We start from the raw sequence: 15317 nt of genomic DNA, 5'->3' as shown, positions 1-15317 counted from the left end.
TCATTTTTGAGGAAATACAAATGAAGAATTATTTGAATTCTAAAGTTCCGACAACAACACGAGTGACACAAACAGAAAAATTGTCACAAAGTTTCTATCTAACTCTAGGTTAAGTCTGGGTTTAACTGGAGGGTTTTTTCAAATGATAAAACTGCAAATGATACAAAGTAACGGAATTTCCTTTTTTTTTTAATCCTGCATGATGTTTAACTGCTTCTCGTGAGCAGGTTTGGTTCACGATTAGGTCCTGGTTGTGCATTAACATAATCCTCTTATTCTGTTATAAGTGCTTTTTTAAATTTAAAAAAAAAATGTATTAGCCAAAATGCAAGAAAGGTGCATCTAAGGACAGATTCACTGCTGTGGATAAAATAATTTCATTTTTTTTTTTTTTTTAATGAGATAAGGGTAGTAGAGCTGGTAGATTGGTGTTTAATAAGTACATGATCTGCAAACTGTATGAGTGTGCTCTCTTAACATTAGCTGCACAAAAGCGAAGATATGATTTGGAAAAGTTTGTCTTTGAGAGCATGCAAATATCTACATTAAGCATTGAATTATGATTTATGATTAGTGAACTTTTCATTAAATTATCACGCAGCTGCCTTATTTGTAGACTGTGAATGTCATATTTCTACATGGATATTTATTATATTACCTTTAGCTTAGTTTGTTGGGATTCAAATGTTCATCACAGGGTATATGGCCCAAAAAATATTCCTATCTGGGATGAAAATCGCATCATAAGGTCATTTAAGTTGGACATAAAGGGAGTCCATGAAAGGCATTTTTTTTAGTTTAGATTAAGATTGTATCTAATCTGTTCCTTTTTATGGATTTTTTTTTTTAACGGGAAAGATATATTCAGTCATGGAGTATACCAGTGAGATCACAAATACAACAACAACAAAAAGCATGCAGATTTAGAATTCTCTCAATTTATTGTATCGCTAAATGAAAGAAGGGACATGTAGGCCATATGCTTTTATAAATAAAAGACAAAAACAAGTGCAACAATTCCTTTATTTTTACTAAGCTATCGCTAAAAATGAATAGGCGAAAAGAGCGGTCTGAACTCATCATTTGCTGCTTTCTTTAGGTCGGGTTGCAAAAGAGTTTTCAGGATGAACGACAACAACCTCGTCCCAAGCTTTCCGACAAGTCCGCACAATCCACTCATGCTCGGAGTCATCTGTTGGGAAAAAAATGAAACATTAGGTATTATTAAGACTTTTGCTTTTACTATGTGAAGTAACCATTCAATATTGTGGTCAATAGTGTAGTCCATCATTTTTACCTTATAGTGAATATGAAAACTGTAGGCCTAAACAAACCTCAGACAGAAGGAGCTATGTGCATTATGTTGAAATCACTTAAAGCGTTCAAATCAAATCTCTAATAGCACGTATAGGCTGCATAATTAAACCACAGGTCATTTGTGTGTGTGAGCCTGAAAAAGTGAAGTGCCATTCAAGTGTGGGGTAAATTTGTCAAATCAAGATAAGCCTGACAATTAGGAGAAAATAACTTCTCAGGGCCACTTCAGACACCAACAAATAATAACCCAAAAAATGGACGACAGTTCTTTAAACCGAAATGACTGCCAGAGGAGCTGATAATAAACCAATTTTTCATTGTTAAAACTGAAACGAGTAGCTAATTGCAGGGGAAGTGAGCCGTCTCTGGAGCGCCCGCAGCTGCATGCACTTGAGGAGCACGCGGGCCTCACCCGCAGGTTCCACAGCGCGAGGGACTCCTTTTGTACGGAGGAGCTGGTCTGTGGCTCTCCGACTGATTGTGAGTAATTGCCCGCGTTGGGCGTCAACACTAACTGCCACTTCAAGTATAAAAACACCTCCTACTTATTTCTTGTCTCTCCCTACTACCTGTTCTGATCGCGAGGTCAATTGAACGCATCGGGCTCGCGGACAGCTGCCACACAAACATCCCCGGCAGTCTTTATGACGCAGTCGTTAGCGGAGAAGGTAATTATGGAGTCTTAAGTCTACGTAGCTGCGTCATTACGTGTTGACTGACCTCAATTAGCGACAAAGCACAGCTTCTCTTAATGATAACTAGATTGGAATATTTCCCACCTCAGTTAGGAGCGTTGATTTCAGGATTAAGCTGTATGTAGGCCTAATTGGTAGAGGTGGCTGCTATTACCATGTAATATCCCCAACTATAAGTAGGCCTGAAGAAAGACAATTTATGATTTCATATTTTTCTGTAGTCAGTAAATTGAACTTTAAAACCTGCCAAATGTTTTTTATTTATTTTATTTTATTTCGTGCTTTGGGATTCTGCAGGTTAAACAAAACAAAAAATGTATAGATAGGCCTATGTTTCATATTGTTCTATAGGGAAAGTATCAAATTTGTAGTGCAAATTTAGAGTGAAAAAAAAAGGTTTGTATTATCGCCTTCATTTATTGTGCAGACCCTATCACCTTTTGAACTGTTTTCTGGTTGACAACATCTCAAACGTACCAACCTTCATGTTGGACCTTTGTACAACGTGCAAGCGAGAGAGAGTGTGTGGAAGCGATAATGGCACCTTGTTAAAGTCTGTTTACCTTAATCCTTAAAATACACTCAGAGGGAAAAGTGTTTCCTTCCAGTCTAATGGCTGTGAAGTAACACACACACACACACACACACGCGCGCGCACACACACACACAATGATTTGCATAGGGATGAATCTATGAATCTATTTTGCATTCAACATTTTTGATGAAAATTGAAAGTATTCAATAAAATTGAAAGTATACTGAAATAAAAGAGCTTTAACTCTCTGTGACATCATCAAGAGACAAACTCTGAACTGTGTCAAATAACATTAACTACAATTTGCACTTATTTAGGGTCATACTTGTTTTGGTTTTCAAGTGGAGGCTTCAGTAAAATCAAACTTACCTGAATATGAAAGCTCAAATAAACATTCAACTGTACATACTACACAAGTCTGTCTCTGATTCATTGCAAGCAGAGCAGTTCTTGGTTTTGTTTCGTGATGACGTCATAGAAAAATAGCTGCAGCTTCCTGTTTCTAGCATGGAAATATAGATACTTTTATTTAAAAAAAAAAAAATCAATCCATCCATAACATTTTACAGGATTCATTTAATTGAGGGGATTTTTCTTTGTCAACGAGATGTTTGAAAAATGAGAGTTTCAGGAAAGGCAGCGTGAGGATACGTTCCACTCCCCAGTGGCCCCGACTGATCTTATCTGTCTGTGAAACACCTCGGCTGGACGGGGACAAAGGGAGGGGCTGCAGTTCGGTCACCAGAGGTGTTTTCCTTGGCTGAGGAATGTTTTCAGTTTGGAGCTCTTTCTGTGCCGACTTTCAAAGGGAAGCGGTTCTACCAGAAACAGGAAAGAGCTACAAACAACATGGCAGCACATGCTGCTGCTGCTGAAAAGTGTTGCTGTATGTTACCATGAGAGAATATACACAACTGACCATGTGTGTGTGTTTGTTTGTAATAACTGAACACGCTCAATCAGTCAGTGGTGGAAATTTGATTGTGCAGATGTGGCCTATGTATCTTTCCCCTCATTCTTTTGAAATTACACTTATAAAGTTATGCAAATGTTTTTCATTCTAACTCTAAATGTAGGCAACCATCTTCATCAGGATACAAAATTAGGTCCAATTATGTGTCTCTGGAGGCTTGGAGGAAAGCAGATAAAAATCATCGTTGTTTTCTTAATATGTGATTTGTGTTTCAGATGTTACAGTAATCATCTCATTGTGTTTCAGTCTGTTGGCTTTATTTTAGATGGACTACTCTACTATGATATAGTGACGTAGCACTATGCAAGCACATGTTTGTTGTAATGTACTCTCAAATGATTGAACTCTGTTTAAAAAAGTATCTAATCCAATCATACTGAAATTCAGTTTTGTTATTTTTTTTGTATATCAAGCACAATCTTTGTCTTTTTAATGGAACCAGAGTTAATCCATCATTTTAGCAAAATATTAATATCTATCTGTAAGACGTATCATCTTCATTTCAATCCAGTTCAGATGTTAAACACACATGGTATTGGCCAGAATTTAGGTATCGCCATAAGATAAAGATCACATTTAAATGAGCCCCATCAGCTGCAAAGAGGACAGCGACGTCGTCTTCTTCCCAGAGACTTATTGCAAGCAAAATAAAGTAGAGATTAGACTCTCACAAAGAACATTAATCAGAAACAAAAGTCTTCAATGCTAATTTTTACCAGCTGCAGCCAGACACACTCACACACACCTTTCTTTTTGTATTTTTGTGTAAAGCATTTTTATTCAAATCACGCCTGACTCCTCAACCAACTTCTTTCCAAATCAAAAGATCAACCATAAATTGGACAATGATGTTACATTTTGCTTTTTGAAGGCTGTATATTCTAATAAGGGACATTTTAAACTTGGAATTACCTATAAAAATCACTGCCTCAAATGAAGTGCCAATATCAATTCTTATTTAATATTAAATCAGAAAATTAAAATAGATGATTTAAGTGAAATATGTCATGGGTATTTGAATGACCTGCCGAGTTGACTGTTTATAAAAAGAGTTTGTCTATGAATAATTAGCTGTTTTCCAAAGTTCACCATAAGCCATTAAGAGCAGTCCATTTAAAAGTGTTGCTTGGATTACATTCATTTGACATGCACTTCCATCAGAACTGACATTTATTCATCATGGGTCAGGATTCTGTTTTGCTCAAGGATTCTTCAAAATGTGTGTACAAACCGCCCAGCATCTGGGCGAAAAATCTGCGCTTTAACCATTTTTACAACATCATGTAAAATAAACAGGATCAGTACAGTTTGGTTCAATGCTGAGACATTCAGTGATGTCATATAATGGGGCAGTTCCCCTTTTAATAAGATTTTCTCAAACCAGCCAACCTCTATCATCCTACATTTCTACATAGTGCATCAGTATTCTTGACAAATCCCTCCATATACGCAGTCTGCAAAAAAATCTGTTCAAGTCCAGAAATAATCCCTTGCCTCTTGGGGAATATTAGAAACAGATCCCATTGTTTTGCTAGATGGCACTGTGCCAAGATGGATTGTTTGTGTGAGTTAGTAACAGTTGCTAAGGAGGTCAGGACTCTGCAATAAGCCGATTCTGGATTGTGAGTAAAATCATTGAAACAATGTTTAGTTCATGGGGTCAAAACTCGAATCATCTGCAGTTGGAACAAGTTCCATATGCATCACTTCTGCAGCTTCTCCAGATCATCCAACATGTTTTTTTTCTTTTCGCTGTCCTATACAGCCACCACTTGTGACGGCTACACGGTGAGCTCCTTCCTCTTTCCTTGCAGAAGCAGACGTCCCCTTTGAGAGGGTGGGTCTTCCCTGTGTCCCCTCGTCCTCGCAGTCCTCATCCTGGGAGGAAGCCATGGGGCAATAAATTCTGTCTTCACACCCACTCTGACAAATGTGCCTTCACCTCCCGGGTTTGAAAAATAAATATGTACAGGATACAGGAGCATCCTTCACAAGAAATGTCTACTAAGACATGAGCAGGGGCAGACAGTAGTCATAAGTAGTGCATGTGTAAGCTACATACATCCCCCACACTTGTAATGCTGCATATTAACCTGAATCAAAAGAGAAAATAGCCGTGTTGTTAGACAGAGTTTAGTTCTTCCTCTTAATTCCTTCTATTCTTCCGCTGTGTGCGTTTCTCAGCTGATCACTACCAGAGATTGTGATGATGAACAAGATTAGCGCATCAAGAAAGGAATCACAAAACATGTTTTTGTTCTTCTCACACATCCCGATGACATCCGCGGAGGATGTGGCTCTCCTCACATATGTAAATGACACGTGTGCTTGTGGAATTAATCTGTGTGATGTGGCGAGTAGCTCGTCTGCAGACAAACACTTTGCCCTTAAGGAGATTGTGAGTCTCAGCTGAACTTCTGCAAGGAATCATGGCTTTACACATGTCTGCATTTGTAAAGGTTAAAAGAAGTCAATGGAATTCACATGCAAACTAAAACGGATTCAGGAGACGTCAGATGAGACTCCAGACATTGAAGATGTGTTTCTGGTTTCTTTAAAGATGAAAGAATACAAGACTGTAATATTTCATATCTTCCTGGATTAATGCAGTGAAAAGCAAAGTTACAAGAGACCAGCAAGATTCTACAACAACCCAATGAATGTTCTTGTGATTGAGGCTTTGTTAAGATACAGCAAAGCATGTGTCTAATAAAAAAGTAGTAATGTGAATGATGCACGTAAATAAAAGTGGCCGTGTTTTCAGTGTGGTGATGTTAAATCACAGGAGACATGACAGGCAGAGGATGTCAGAATTTAGGAATTATTATCTGGACTCCTGACAGACTGCATTCACTTCAAATCAGGAACGGCAACAGCAGACGTTCGATCAGTGGAAAAAATGTGTCTTGAATTTTCCACTTTTGACCAATAACAAAAGAAAAAAAAAGTTTTTTCTTTCAATGGCTGCGGCAGCCTATAGCAGCATGCTTATCAGATGACTTGTAACCATAAGCTTCCATCAGAAAATCCAGGGATAATCCATTTAACATCACTCCATAGGTTCACTGTTATTAAATCTTTCCCATATGGACACACTATATGCGTTCAGAGATGTAGTTGTTATAAACTGGGCAAAGACATGATTTATTTTGAATCAGGCTTTATCTATGAGTGTGCTTAAGCCAGGTTGCTAAAATGGCTTTTATTTTTTTAAGAGCTACTATTTTGTACAATAAGTCAACAACAGTAACTCTCTCTGTATGTATTCAGCTGATTGTTCATCTGTGTGTAATGAGCCTGCTTCAGTATTTAACTCCCAAAATAATACAACAATATCAGTAATAAAATAAAATGGAACATCTACATGAGGAGTTTCCACTTAAGAACTGGAACAGTTTGTTCAAGTGTCATCACATGTCCATGGACCTGACTGTGTTCCTCTATATGGAGGCACAGAAACAAACCACTAGCTTTACCAGAGACGGACATTTTTGTTCTTTGCAAATAAACTAAAGGAGGTTTGAAAACATCTAAAAGAAATGATTACTGGAAATTTCGCAAAATATTGCAAACAAGCCACATAGTCACTACATAAATAAGTTGAATATTCAGCCATCTATCACTGTCTAGGTGCTTCATTTGACATTAAACTTAAGTTTGCACACTCAATTTGCAATGAAAATACATGTTTGCTCTAGACTTTCATCTTCCTCGTTTTCGTTGGCTGTTGCACCTAAGATGCCTGGATATTACTCAACAGAGAGATGGAGCCAATCTGGCTTCAAATTAGTGGAACTAAAAATGTGCACGAACTAATGTGGAATAAACAGTAAGAAAAAGAGGTACCATTCTATATCATGTTATCCCTGTTCATATCTGGATTGTGGAGTGTAGAGAATAATACAGTCTTTAGTTCAAATCCTGAAATATGTCCAGGTTGGAGGGTATCCATTATTGAAGCGATTGTTATTATTACTATGAAAAGTAAGAGGGTAGCCGTTCATCTTTAACAGCGCTGCAACAGTGGAAATAACAGGATATTTCATGTCTCACCTGCATTCCTGAGGAATCTGCCAGTGTAGGAAGTGACGACTTTGGTATTGGGGTCATAGAAACCATCGGCACAATCGTAACACCCCTCAGGAATGACACGTGGCGGATGAAGATCAGTTAGCTGAGATTCCCCTGTATGAACAAAGCAGAAGACCAGTCTTCATGAGATTTACAAGTACTCACACTTACTTCTATTCTGCTATTCTATTGCAGGCAATGTATCTTTGCATTTAATCCCTCTCCCTTGACATTGTTTTGCGTAGTCTAATTTTAATTTACCTTGTATTTTATGCTTTGTGTTGCTCATATTTTGTACTTTAATTTTGGAGCAACCTGGCTCTAGAATCACCTTCTTCAGGATTTTTAAGTAAATCGGATCATATTGTACAGTATCAGTCAGGCCAGTGATATACATAGCTCCTGAATCATTAAGCACTATATATATTAGAGAACTGAAATAATAGTTAAAGATGAATGAGGGGGGTTTGTTTGTTAGTCGGATGGAAGGAGACTACTGACACTCTTTATAAGTCACTCTATACACTATAAGTGAATACTCAAGCACATAAAGGAATTCCAACCTGCAGGTCTAAGTCCATTGCATCGCTCACTGTAGAAGCACCTATCATAACCATCGCAGTAGTCCCAGTTCTGCTCCTCGTACTGCAGACCATCAGCAAAGGTAAAATAACCCTTTTGAAAAAAGCATAATGTCAAAATAATGCTCATTAATAATAATAATAATAATAATAGCTTTATTTATATAGCACCGTTAAAAACAAATGTTTACAAAGTGCTGTGATAGACAAAGCAAATACAGCAACACAACAACAGAACAGAGATCAACAGAGGATTAGTTAGTCGGTTCATCCAAATAATAAAAGAATAAACTTACTTAAACTAGGTGTGTTGTGTATGTATTGAGTTACATTTTTTGCAACTCAAAGCAGTGGGGGAAAAAATAGATTTTGAAAAAGTCAACTGAAGAAGTGGGGTTGTTCATGATAATCCAGAAAAACTCACTGTTTCCCTGACAGTTTTCCTGGAGGATGTTTCTTTGGCGGAAAGATGCTGTGGTGAAAACTGTTGAAAGGAAGGTCTTGGGTTTATACTACTATATATCCCAGACACGGTTTCTTGGATAGATAACTTGCAGTTGAGGTTTCAGATGTCACTTTTCAGTGCTTTAAACACCACAAAAACTTTTTAATTTTTTCTTCCATTGTCTTTGGGTAAATGCAGAAGTCTTGGAGATAGAAATCTCCAAACCTCAGCAGATAAAACCAAAGATGTCAGCACAGATACATTCCACTTGAGGAAAGTGGAAAAATGTGTGCAGCCTCTAAGGAACAATACAACTTTAACTGAGAGTATGAATTAAATAGTTATTGTTCAGCAATTTTGCACAAAAAGGGATGCGTAAAACATATTTTGCTTAAGTGTTATAGAAAGAATATTTCCATCTTGATAAATGCATTTATTTTGGGTAATTTGGGGTAATTGATTAAATACATACTCAGGGCAAAAGGAAATGTTTTTTCCTACTGGACATTTTCTTCTGTTTCTTGACGTAGAGAGAATAAAAATGCAAATGGGGGGGAATAAAGGTCAAAGATCTTTACCCCAGGCTGAGTGCTTGAAGGGAAAGGTGCAACTACAGGACAACATTTCCAGAGCTTGAATTTGAGAATTGATTTGATGTTTTCATGTCTGTTTTTAATGGAAATACGTTTTCCAGGGCTGGTATGGATGCAGGTGCAGGGTCGCCTGGGCTGATGTTAGTCATGGTTTAGAGCTGCTATCATGTTAAATGAACCACAACTCAAATGTTGAAAATAATTGGGGGTGATTGCTGTTGTGGCAAAAGTCCATAAAGATTGCATTAAAGCAGGAGAGAGTGTAGTTTCATGCAGGGAAAAGGAGAGACAGCAAATAACTACACCAATAATTGTGAGTGATTGCTAAAAGGGACCAGACGTTATATCAACTATATCCAATGTGAAACACACAGCTATGCATCTTGATGCAAATATTGTGACATGCATGCAGGAACACACACACACACACACACACACACACACACACACACACACACACACACACACACACACACACACACACACACACACGCACACACACACATAACTCCTCACCTGTTTAGCTTTGCCATTTTCCCAGGTGGCCTCATATCTACTTCCATTTGGAAAGTGCAGCACTCCTTTGCCGTGGAACATCCCATCTTTCATCTCTCCCACATACTTAGTTTCTGTAGGGAAAGTGTACTCTCCTTTTCCATCCATTCTAAGGAAGAGAAGAGACAGTCGCATACAGCTTTTTCAATTTTTGCCTACCAAAGATTGCTAGTTTAAATCTACCGTAGAATATGTATTTGTTATAGGCTATATCCCACCCGGCTCTCTATGGGATCATAATATAAACATAGCCTACTAATATATCAATTTACCTGTCATTTTTTGTATCTCCTTTGTAACTGCTCTCAATGATATCCATTTCTACACTGACTCTCTAGCGCCCTTTCTTCTGAAAATTAAACCAACATGTATGAAGCGTGGATTTAATAATGGACTAGGGAGAGTAAACGCCGTGCACCGTTGCCATGGCAACATAGAAACAAAGAGCACATGCAAAACCTAACAGCTTGAACGGTTTTTCCTGGTGAAGAGTAAACGATCGACTGAAACACTCTTCAGTTCTCATCTGTTAGAAAATTCAAATTGGCAAAGCGAAATATAAGTTTTTCTACACTTTAACTGCCCCACAAGTGCGCATGCGGCGGCGGATGGAGCAGTTTGGTCGCGCTTTCGGACGCGTCATCAAACCGCGCCTCCCAGCTGACAGCAGCAGGCGCTGTAACCTTCTCCGCGGCCTCGTAGCTCGTCCTGGAGCTAGACGAGGACCTTGAATGTTTTTCTGCAGCTGTACATAATCTTTGCCGTTCGTGTTGCTTTACATACGCACAGCCATGCCCACAACGCCGGAAGCTCCTACACCACAGGAGCTGAATGTGGATGAGGTGAGTTGTGCTTATTGTTAAAACAGTGAACACAGCAGGTCAGAACATGGTAGCTAACTAGCTTCGGTAGCTAATGCTAGTTACTAGGTTGGACAAGACAGTCACTTTTAGCTGTTTAAAACTTTTGCAAGTTACGTTATCTGTCTTTAAAGTGGTGAAAGTAAGCGAGACATATTTTTTTAATGCAGCAACTTGTAAATATTTCGTACGCAATTAGTGGGCCTGAGTAATCCTGCATTGTTGTGATATCCGACTTGGCAACATTAAATAGAGGAATCACGACATCTTGTATGTTTTACTGCAGTCTGCATAGTTCATATTATTTATGTTATTTGTCTCTGCAGCGACATAAATCACATATTAGCAGCCTCAAAACAAATCTGTGGTCGGTTGTGTTAGCAGCAGTGTTATTTAGCACACTGAACTTGTCCTTGGAAGTCAGGTGTTAGCTGGCTTGTTATTTTCCTAAACAGATATGGAGGTGAAGAAGCTAATAAACGTCATGCTTTCAGGTAGCCTACTCATTTCCCTTTTCAGAATTCCTTTACCTCCCACTACTATTTTCAGTAGGTTACGTTTAAGTTACGTTTTTTTTTACATTTTTCATCTGAAATGTAATTGTTTTATTTACTTAAATGATAAATTATACAGAAACATAGTTTGTTTGTTGCATAACATTCTAAATATTTAGTAATTTGTGTTTGGTATGCATTTGCTTTAAGTACTGCATTATATTTATAATGTATTTCCAAAGGGTCATCAGTGATCAACACAATCTGTGCAATACTGCCTTCTGCAAATACTGTCTCAATTCTCAATTCCCCCCCCCCCCCAGTTAACTTCATCATTCATTTTGTACTGAAAATACCCCCTGTTTTTATTTGTATTTTTATTTTTATTTATCTTATCTATTCTGTTTAATGTGTATTTTTGAGCTTTCTTGTCTGTGCTGCTGCAATGCCCGAATTTCCCCTCTGGGGATCAATAAAGTATTATCCTATCCTATCCTAATACGCCTGTAACAGATTTTACAAAAGGAATGTCTGTCAAAACATAAATGTGTATTTCCAAAAATATTGTGGAGACCTCAAATATTCGACATGTGCCAGGGACTAAAAAAATTACCATCTTCAAAAAACAAAGTATCTTGATGAGAGTAATATTTTGTTAATTACTGTTTTCCATTTTTCTGTCCTTGTGTGTTTCTAGATAAATGTTTCATCTGCAGTGCTGAAGGCTGCCGCTCACCATTTCGGCTCCCAGTGCGACAAACCCAACAAAGAGTTCATGCTCTGCCGCTGGGAGGAAAAGGACCCCAGAAAATGTCTTGAAGAAGGAAGGAAAGTTAACGAGTGTGCACTCAACTTCTTCAGGTATTACAAACAAGATGTTGTAATGTTTTCTTATGGTTATAAATAGACACAATGTTCAAAACATCAACAGCAGTACTTCACATGTTCTTGTCCTTTTCCTGATAATACACATTCCTTTCAATTTACTTTTGGTTGAAGTGGAATGTAGATGACCTCGCCAAGTAAAATGAATTGCCATTTAACATTGAAGATTCAAGAAAGGCAGAGAAAAAGTTGTAAAGTTTGTAAACCATAAAGAGACATCAACATTCATTTGAGTTTGTTTAATAGCAGAAAAAAAATCCTCACAGTTTGTTTAAGCTTCCAAAAAACTCCTCACAGTATGTTTAATTAAAAAAAAAAAAAAAAACTCCCCCATGAGAAATATTCAGGGAGGGAATTTCCCCCAATTTAAAAAATAAAAAGATCTGCAGGTCATGTCTCCAAACAGTTGGCACTTTAGATCCAGTCAAACACAATGGCTTCCCAGACCGCTGTGACTCATGTCTAAGTCCACACAAGTTGATGTGAACATAGAACTGAATTGATTGATTCCTGTTGGCACAAAACATTATTTAGTAAAATTATTTAATTATTTACCACTGTGCAAGTGCATTTTGTAAGAGACTAATCATACACCTTTTTAGTTTTTTGTTGTTTTGTTGTTTTTTATTTTGAGGGGGGTTGTATTTTTCGTCTCATCAAATGATAATTTACGCAGGATGTGTTTTCTACTTTTTTTGCTTGTGAAGAGCTCAGCTCCAAATTCCTGAAGTAAATTATATAAATCCTTTAGTGGCTGTGACATCAGGAACACATGGAGAACACCTCTGTCTTTTTTCTTCGCTACTTTTTTACAATGGACAGTAGAAACAGATATTTCTTCAACTAGAATAATTACAGATGCTATTGTGTCTTTGAAACTGCCCTTGGGGGCTATTCGAGGAAGTGGTCTGGGTATTTTCACTTCTAACTGCAGTGTCTGTGTTTACTGAAAGTTCAAAACAGAGCTTTGGTTTGTCATCCAGAAACTAGGGTGCTTGTGTGTGTGTGTGTGTGTGTGTGTGTCTCAAACAGTTTATGTCACTGGTTCTCCAAAAACACATGACCTCTAATTCTAAAGCCGAAACAAACAACCGACACTCTCACCCCAAAGATAAACTGAGTGTTATTGTGAAAGAGCAATGCCTGTAATTATTATAATAAGGAAAGCTTTGAGCAAAGCTGTAATTACGCAGGGACCTGGTTTGATTCGTAGGTGCTTCTGGCAACTGCCAGCCACCTTTAAGTAGACTAAATTTAAATGACCAGTTAAGATGTTTCTGTTTATGGGACCCTCAGAGAACCTGTGACTTGTGAAAAATAACAAGTATAAACCAAAATTTAGTTACAGTTCTGACATGGGTGGTTTTAAATGTTTTACTTTCATCTTGTGAATTAGGTAGTTGGATAGAAGATGAAGCATTAAAAAAAATATTCAACCGCTGCATGATGTCATTTTTATTTATTTGTTCTTTCCAGAGTTACTTAATCACCTTAACCATTTATGATTTTAGCATTTTTAGGGGAGTTACAGCTCAATCACATCAATGGAGTTCTATAGTATGCTTTAATCTTACTCTTGGATATTGGATTCACTCCTTTCAGGCAAATCAAGGGAAACTGTGCTGAGTCCTTCACCGACTACTGGACCTGTCTGGATTATTCCAGCTTGGTGGAGCTTCGTCGCTGCCGTACGCAGCAGCAAACCTTCGACAGCTGCGTCCTTGATAAACTGGGCTGGGAGAGACCTGACCTGGGAGACCTGTCGAAGGTGAGACTTGTGACTGAGTGACTGTGCTGTCACAATGTGAGCAGCCTAGTTGATGGGCTCTATTCTTGCTGATTGTGGACTGTGCAAGAGGCCATGATTGGATCTGCATAGTTCTCTCGGTCAGCTGAGGGTTTGAGTTCTAAATCATGTATTTTATGATGCTTTACTTTTGATAAGTGGTTATTTTTGACAGACCCACATAACTACTTTATAAGAAGCGCTTATTAGATAGCAGCAATAAAAACATGACCAAAAACTGATCGTGACAAGAGCACATTGGACTCAAATTTCTTGACACTATATTTCTGTGACTATCACAAGAACATGACATCACATGAACGTTCAGGCCATGCGACAATCATGTTTCAAATCACATAATAGAGGAGACAAACGAACAGAAATTTGACTCCAGATTTACCTCAGGTTTACTTTTTTTGTATGGCTCCAGAACAAATGAGAAGACGTCAACTTGTGTTTCAGATTAAAATGTTGGATATTTAGAGTATATTTTGTTTTTGTACATGCTGTGACATATAGAGATAGACATTAGCATGTGAGGAACAAATGATGAGATTAAAGTTTAAAAAAAAAGACCAGTAGAAGAAGTCTTACAGTAAAAATAAGGATGGGGAAATCAGAGTAGAAGGTGGTAAGGGTTTCATGGACTTTGAGGCTTATGTGGAGTCATGTTAGTCAGCCATAACACTCAGGGATTTCTCAGTGAAGTGTAAGTAATGGATCACTCACACTAGTCAAACGAACTGGACTTCAGGGGTGAAGCGTGCTTGGGCAAAGTAAGGATTACCTAGTGTGAGTGCACCCTTAAACTGTACAGCGCAACCAAATGTTAACATTTTGTACCCTTTACAAATCATGTCATATATCTTCCATTTCCTCTTCAGGTGACCAAAGTGTCAACTCCACGACCACTGCCTGAAAACCCCTACCACTCTAGACCTCGTCCTGAACCAAACCCAGCCATCGAGGGTAAGCTGGAGCCTGCCAAACATGGCAGCAGGCTATTCTTCTGGACCTGGTGATGCAGCTTCAAAGTGTCAGTTTCCTTCCAAAGGCATGAGCCCTGTTCAAAAATACCATTGTCACCATTGTGATAGTTGAGGGGGTTTAATTCTTGAGGTGCAGACACAAGCAGAGGGAGTTTTTGCCACCTTAATGTCATGTATGAGAGTTGTATTTTTGGGCAGATCTCTTCAGCAGCTGTACATCCAGTAACATCAAAAAGTTAGATAAAGGAAGGAAGGATGGATGATTATGTGAACAAAGTCCATTGATCCAGAAAACTTTCCTGACCACTTCTGTAAATGTAATGAGTGAACAAATACAACATGCTGTTATTATTGTTGTCAAATAATAAAAAAAGATAAATTATGTTTCTTGATGAATGTCTTTATTTTAGTTGACATCTATCAAAGAGTCAGTTCCTTCCATATCAGCAAATCGAAGGCAGCACAAGCGTGTGTGCACATCTGTGTTTTGTCAGCATGTGTGTTGTCAAACTGACGGAGGCTGAGGTTGGAGGTCAAG

General features: G+C 38.1%; 2 protein-coding genes across 2 annotated transcripts; one reads left to right on the top strand and one right to left on the bottom strand.

Annotated features, from left to right (window-relative positions):
• Positions 1-936: 936 nt before the first annotated feature.
• Positions 937-10150, bottom strand: morn5 (MORN repeat containing 5). The gene is made up of 5 exons (XM_061061336.1): positions 10038-10150; positions 9727-9874; positions 8155-8266; positions 7574-7705; positions 937-1192 (listed from the first exon to the last, which is right to left on the bottom strand). The coding sequence occupies exons 1-5, from the start codon at positions 10082-10084 to the stop codon at positions 1080-1082; spliced, it is 552 nt and encodes a 183-aa protein (XP_060917319.1). The 5' UTR covers positions 10085-10150; the 3' UTR covers positions 937-1079.
• A 268-nt stretch (positions 10151-10418) lies between these two features.
• Positions 10419-15066, top strand: ndufa8 (NADH:ubiquinone oxidoreductase subunit A8). Its single transcript, XM_061061106.1, has 4 exons — positions 10419-10607; positions 11817-11980; positions 13607-13772; positions 14675-15066. Exons 1-4 carry the CDS (start codon positions 10557-10559, stop codon positions 14810-14812), a joined length of 519 nt encoding a protein of 172 aa, XP_060917089.1. The 5' UTR covers positions 10419-10556; the 3' UTR covers positions 14813-15066.
• The last annotated feature ends 251 nt before the right edge of the window (positions 15067-15317 follow it).

This window comes from Labrus mixtus, chromosome 17, assembly GCF_963584025.1.
Source record: "Labrus mixtus chromosome 17, fLabMix1.1, whole genome shotgun sequence".
In the NCBI taxonomy this organism is placed as follows: Eukaryota; Metazoa; Chordata; class Actinopteri; order Labriformes; family Labridae; genus Labrus; species Labrus mixtus.
The sequence above is the reverse complement of the archived record's forward strand: the minus strand, read 5'-3'. Positions and strand labels throughout refer to the sequence as shown.

What these genes read in the sequence shown, in the direction of transcription:
- morn5 (XM_061061336.1), bottom strand. Translation starts at nt 10,084, where the DNA reads ATGGATATCATTGAGAGCAGTTACAAAGGAGATACAAAAAATGACAG. An exon ending in GGAGATACAAAAAATGACAG is followed by an intron (nt 9,875 to 10,037) that starts GTAAATTGATAT and finishes TCTCTTCCTTAG; the next exon opens with AATGGATGGAAAAGGAGAGT. An exon ending in CAGATTCCTCAGGAATGCAG is followed by an intron (nt 1,193 to 7,573) that starts GTGAGACATGAA and finishes TTTTCCCAACAG; the next exon opens with ATGACTCCGAGCATGAGTGG.
- ndufa8 (XM_061061106.1), top strand. Translation starts at nt 10,557, where the DNA reads ATGCCCACAACGCCGGAAGCTCCTACACCACAGGAGCTGAATGTGGAT. An exon ending in AGGAGCTGAATGTGGATGAG is followed by an intron (nt 10,608 to 11,816) that starts GTGAGTTGTGCT and finishes GTGTGTTTCTAG; the next exon opens with ATAAATGTTTCATCTGCAGT. An exon ending in ACCTGGGAGACCTGTCGAAG is followed by an intron (nt 13,773 to 14,674) that starts GTGAGACTTGTG and finishes TTTCCTCTTCAG; the next exon opens with GTGACCAAAGTGTCAACTCC.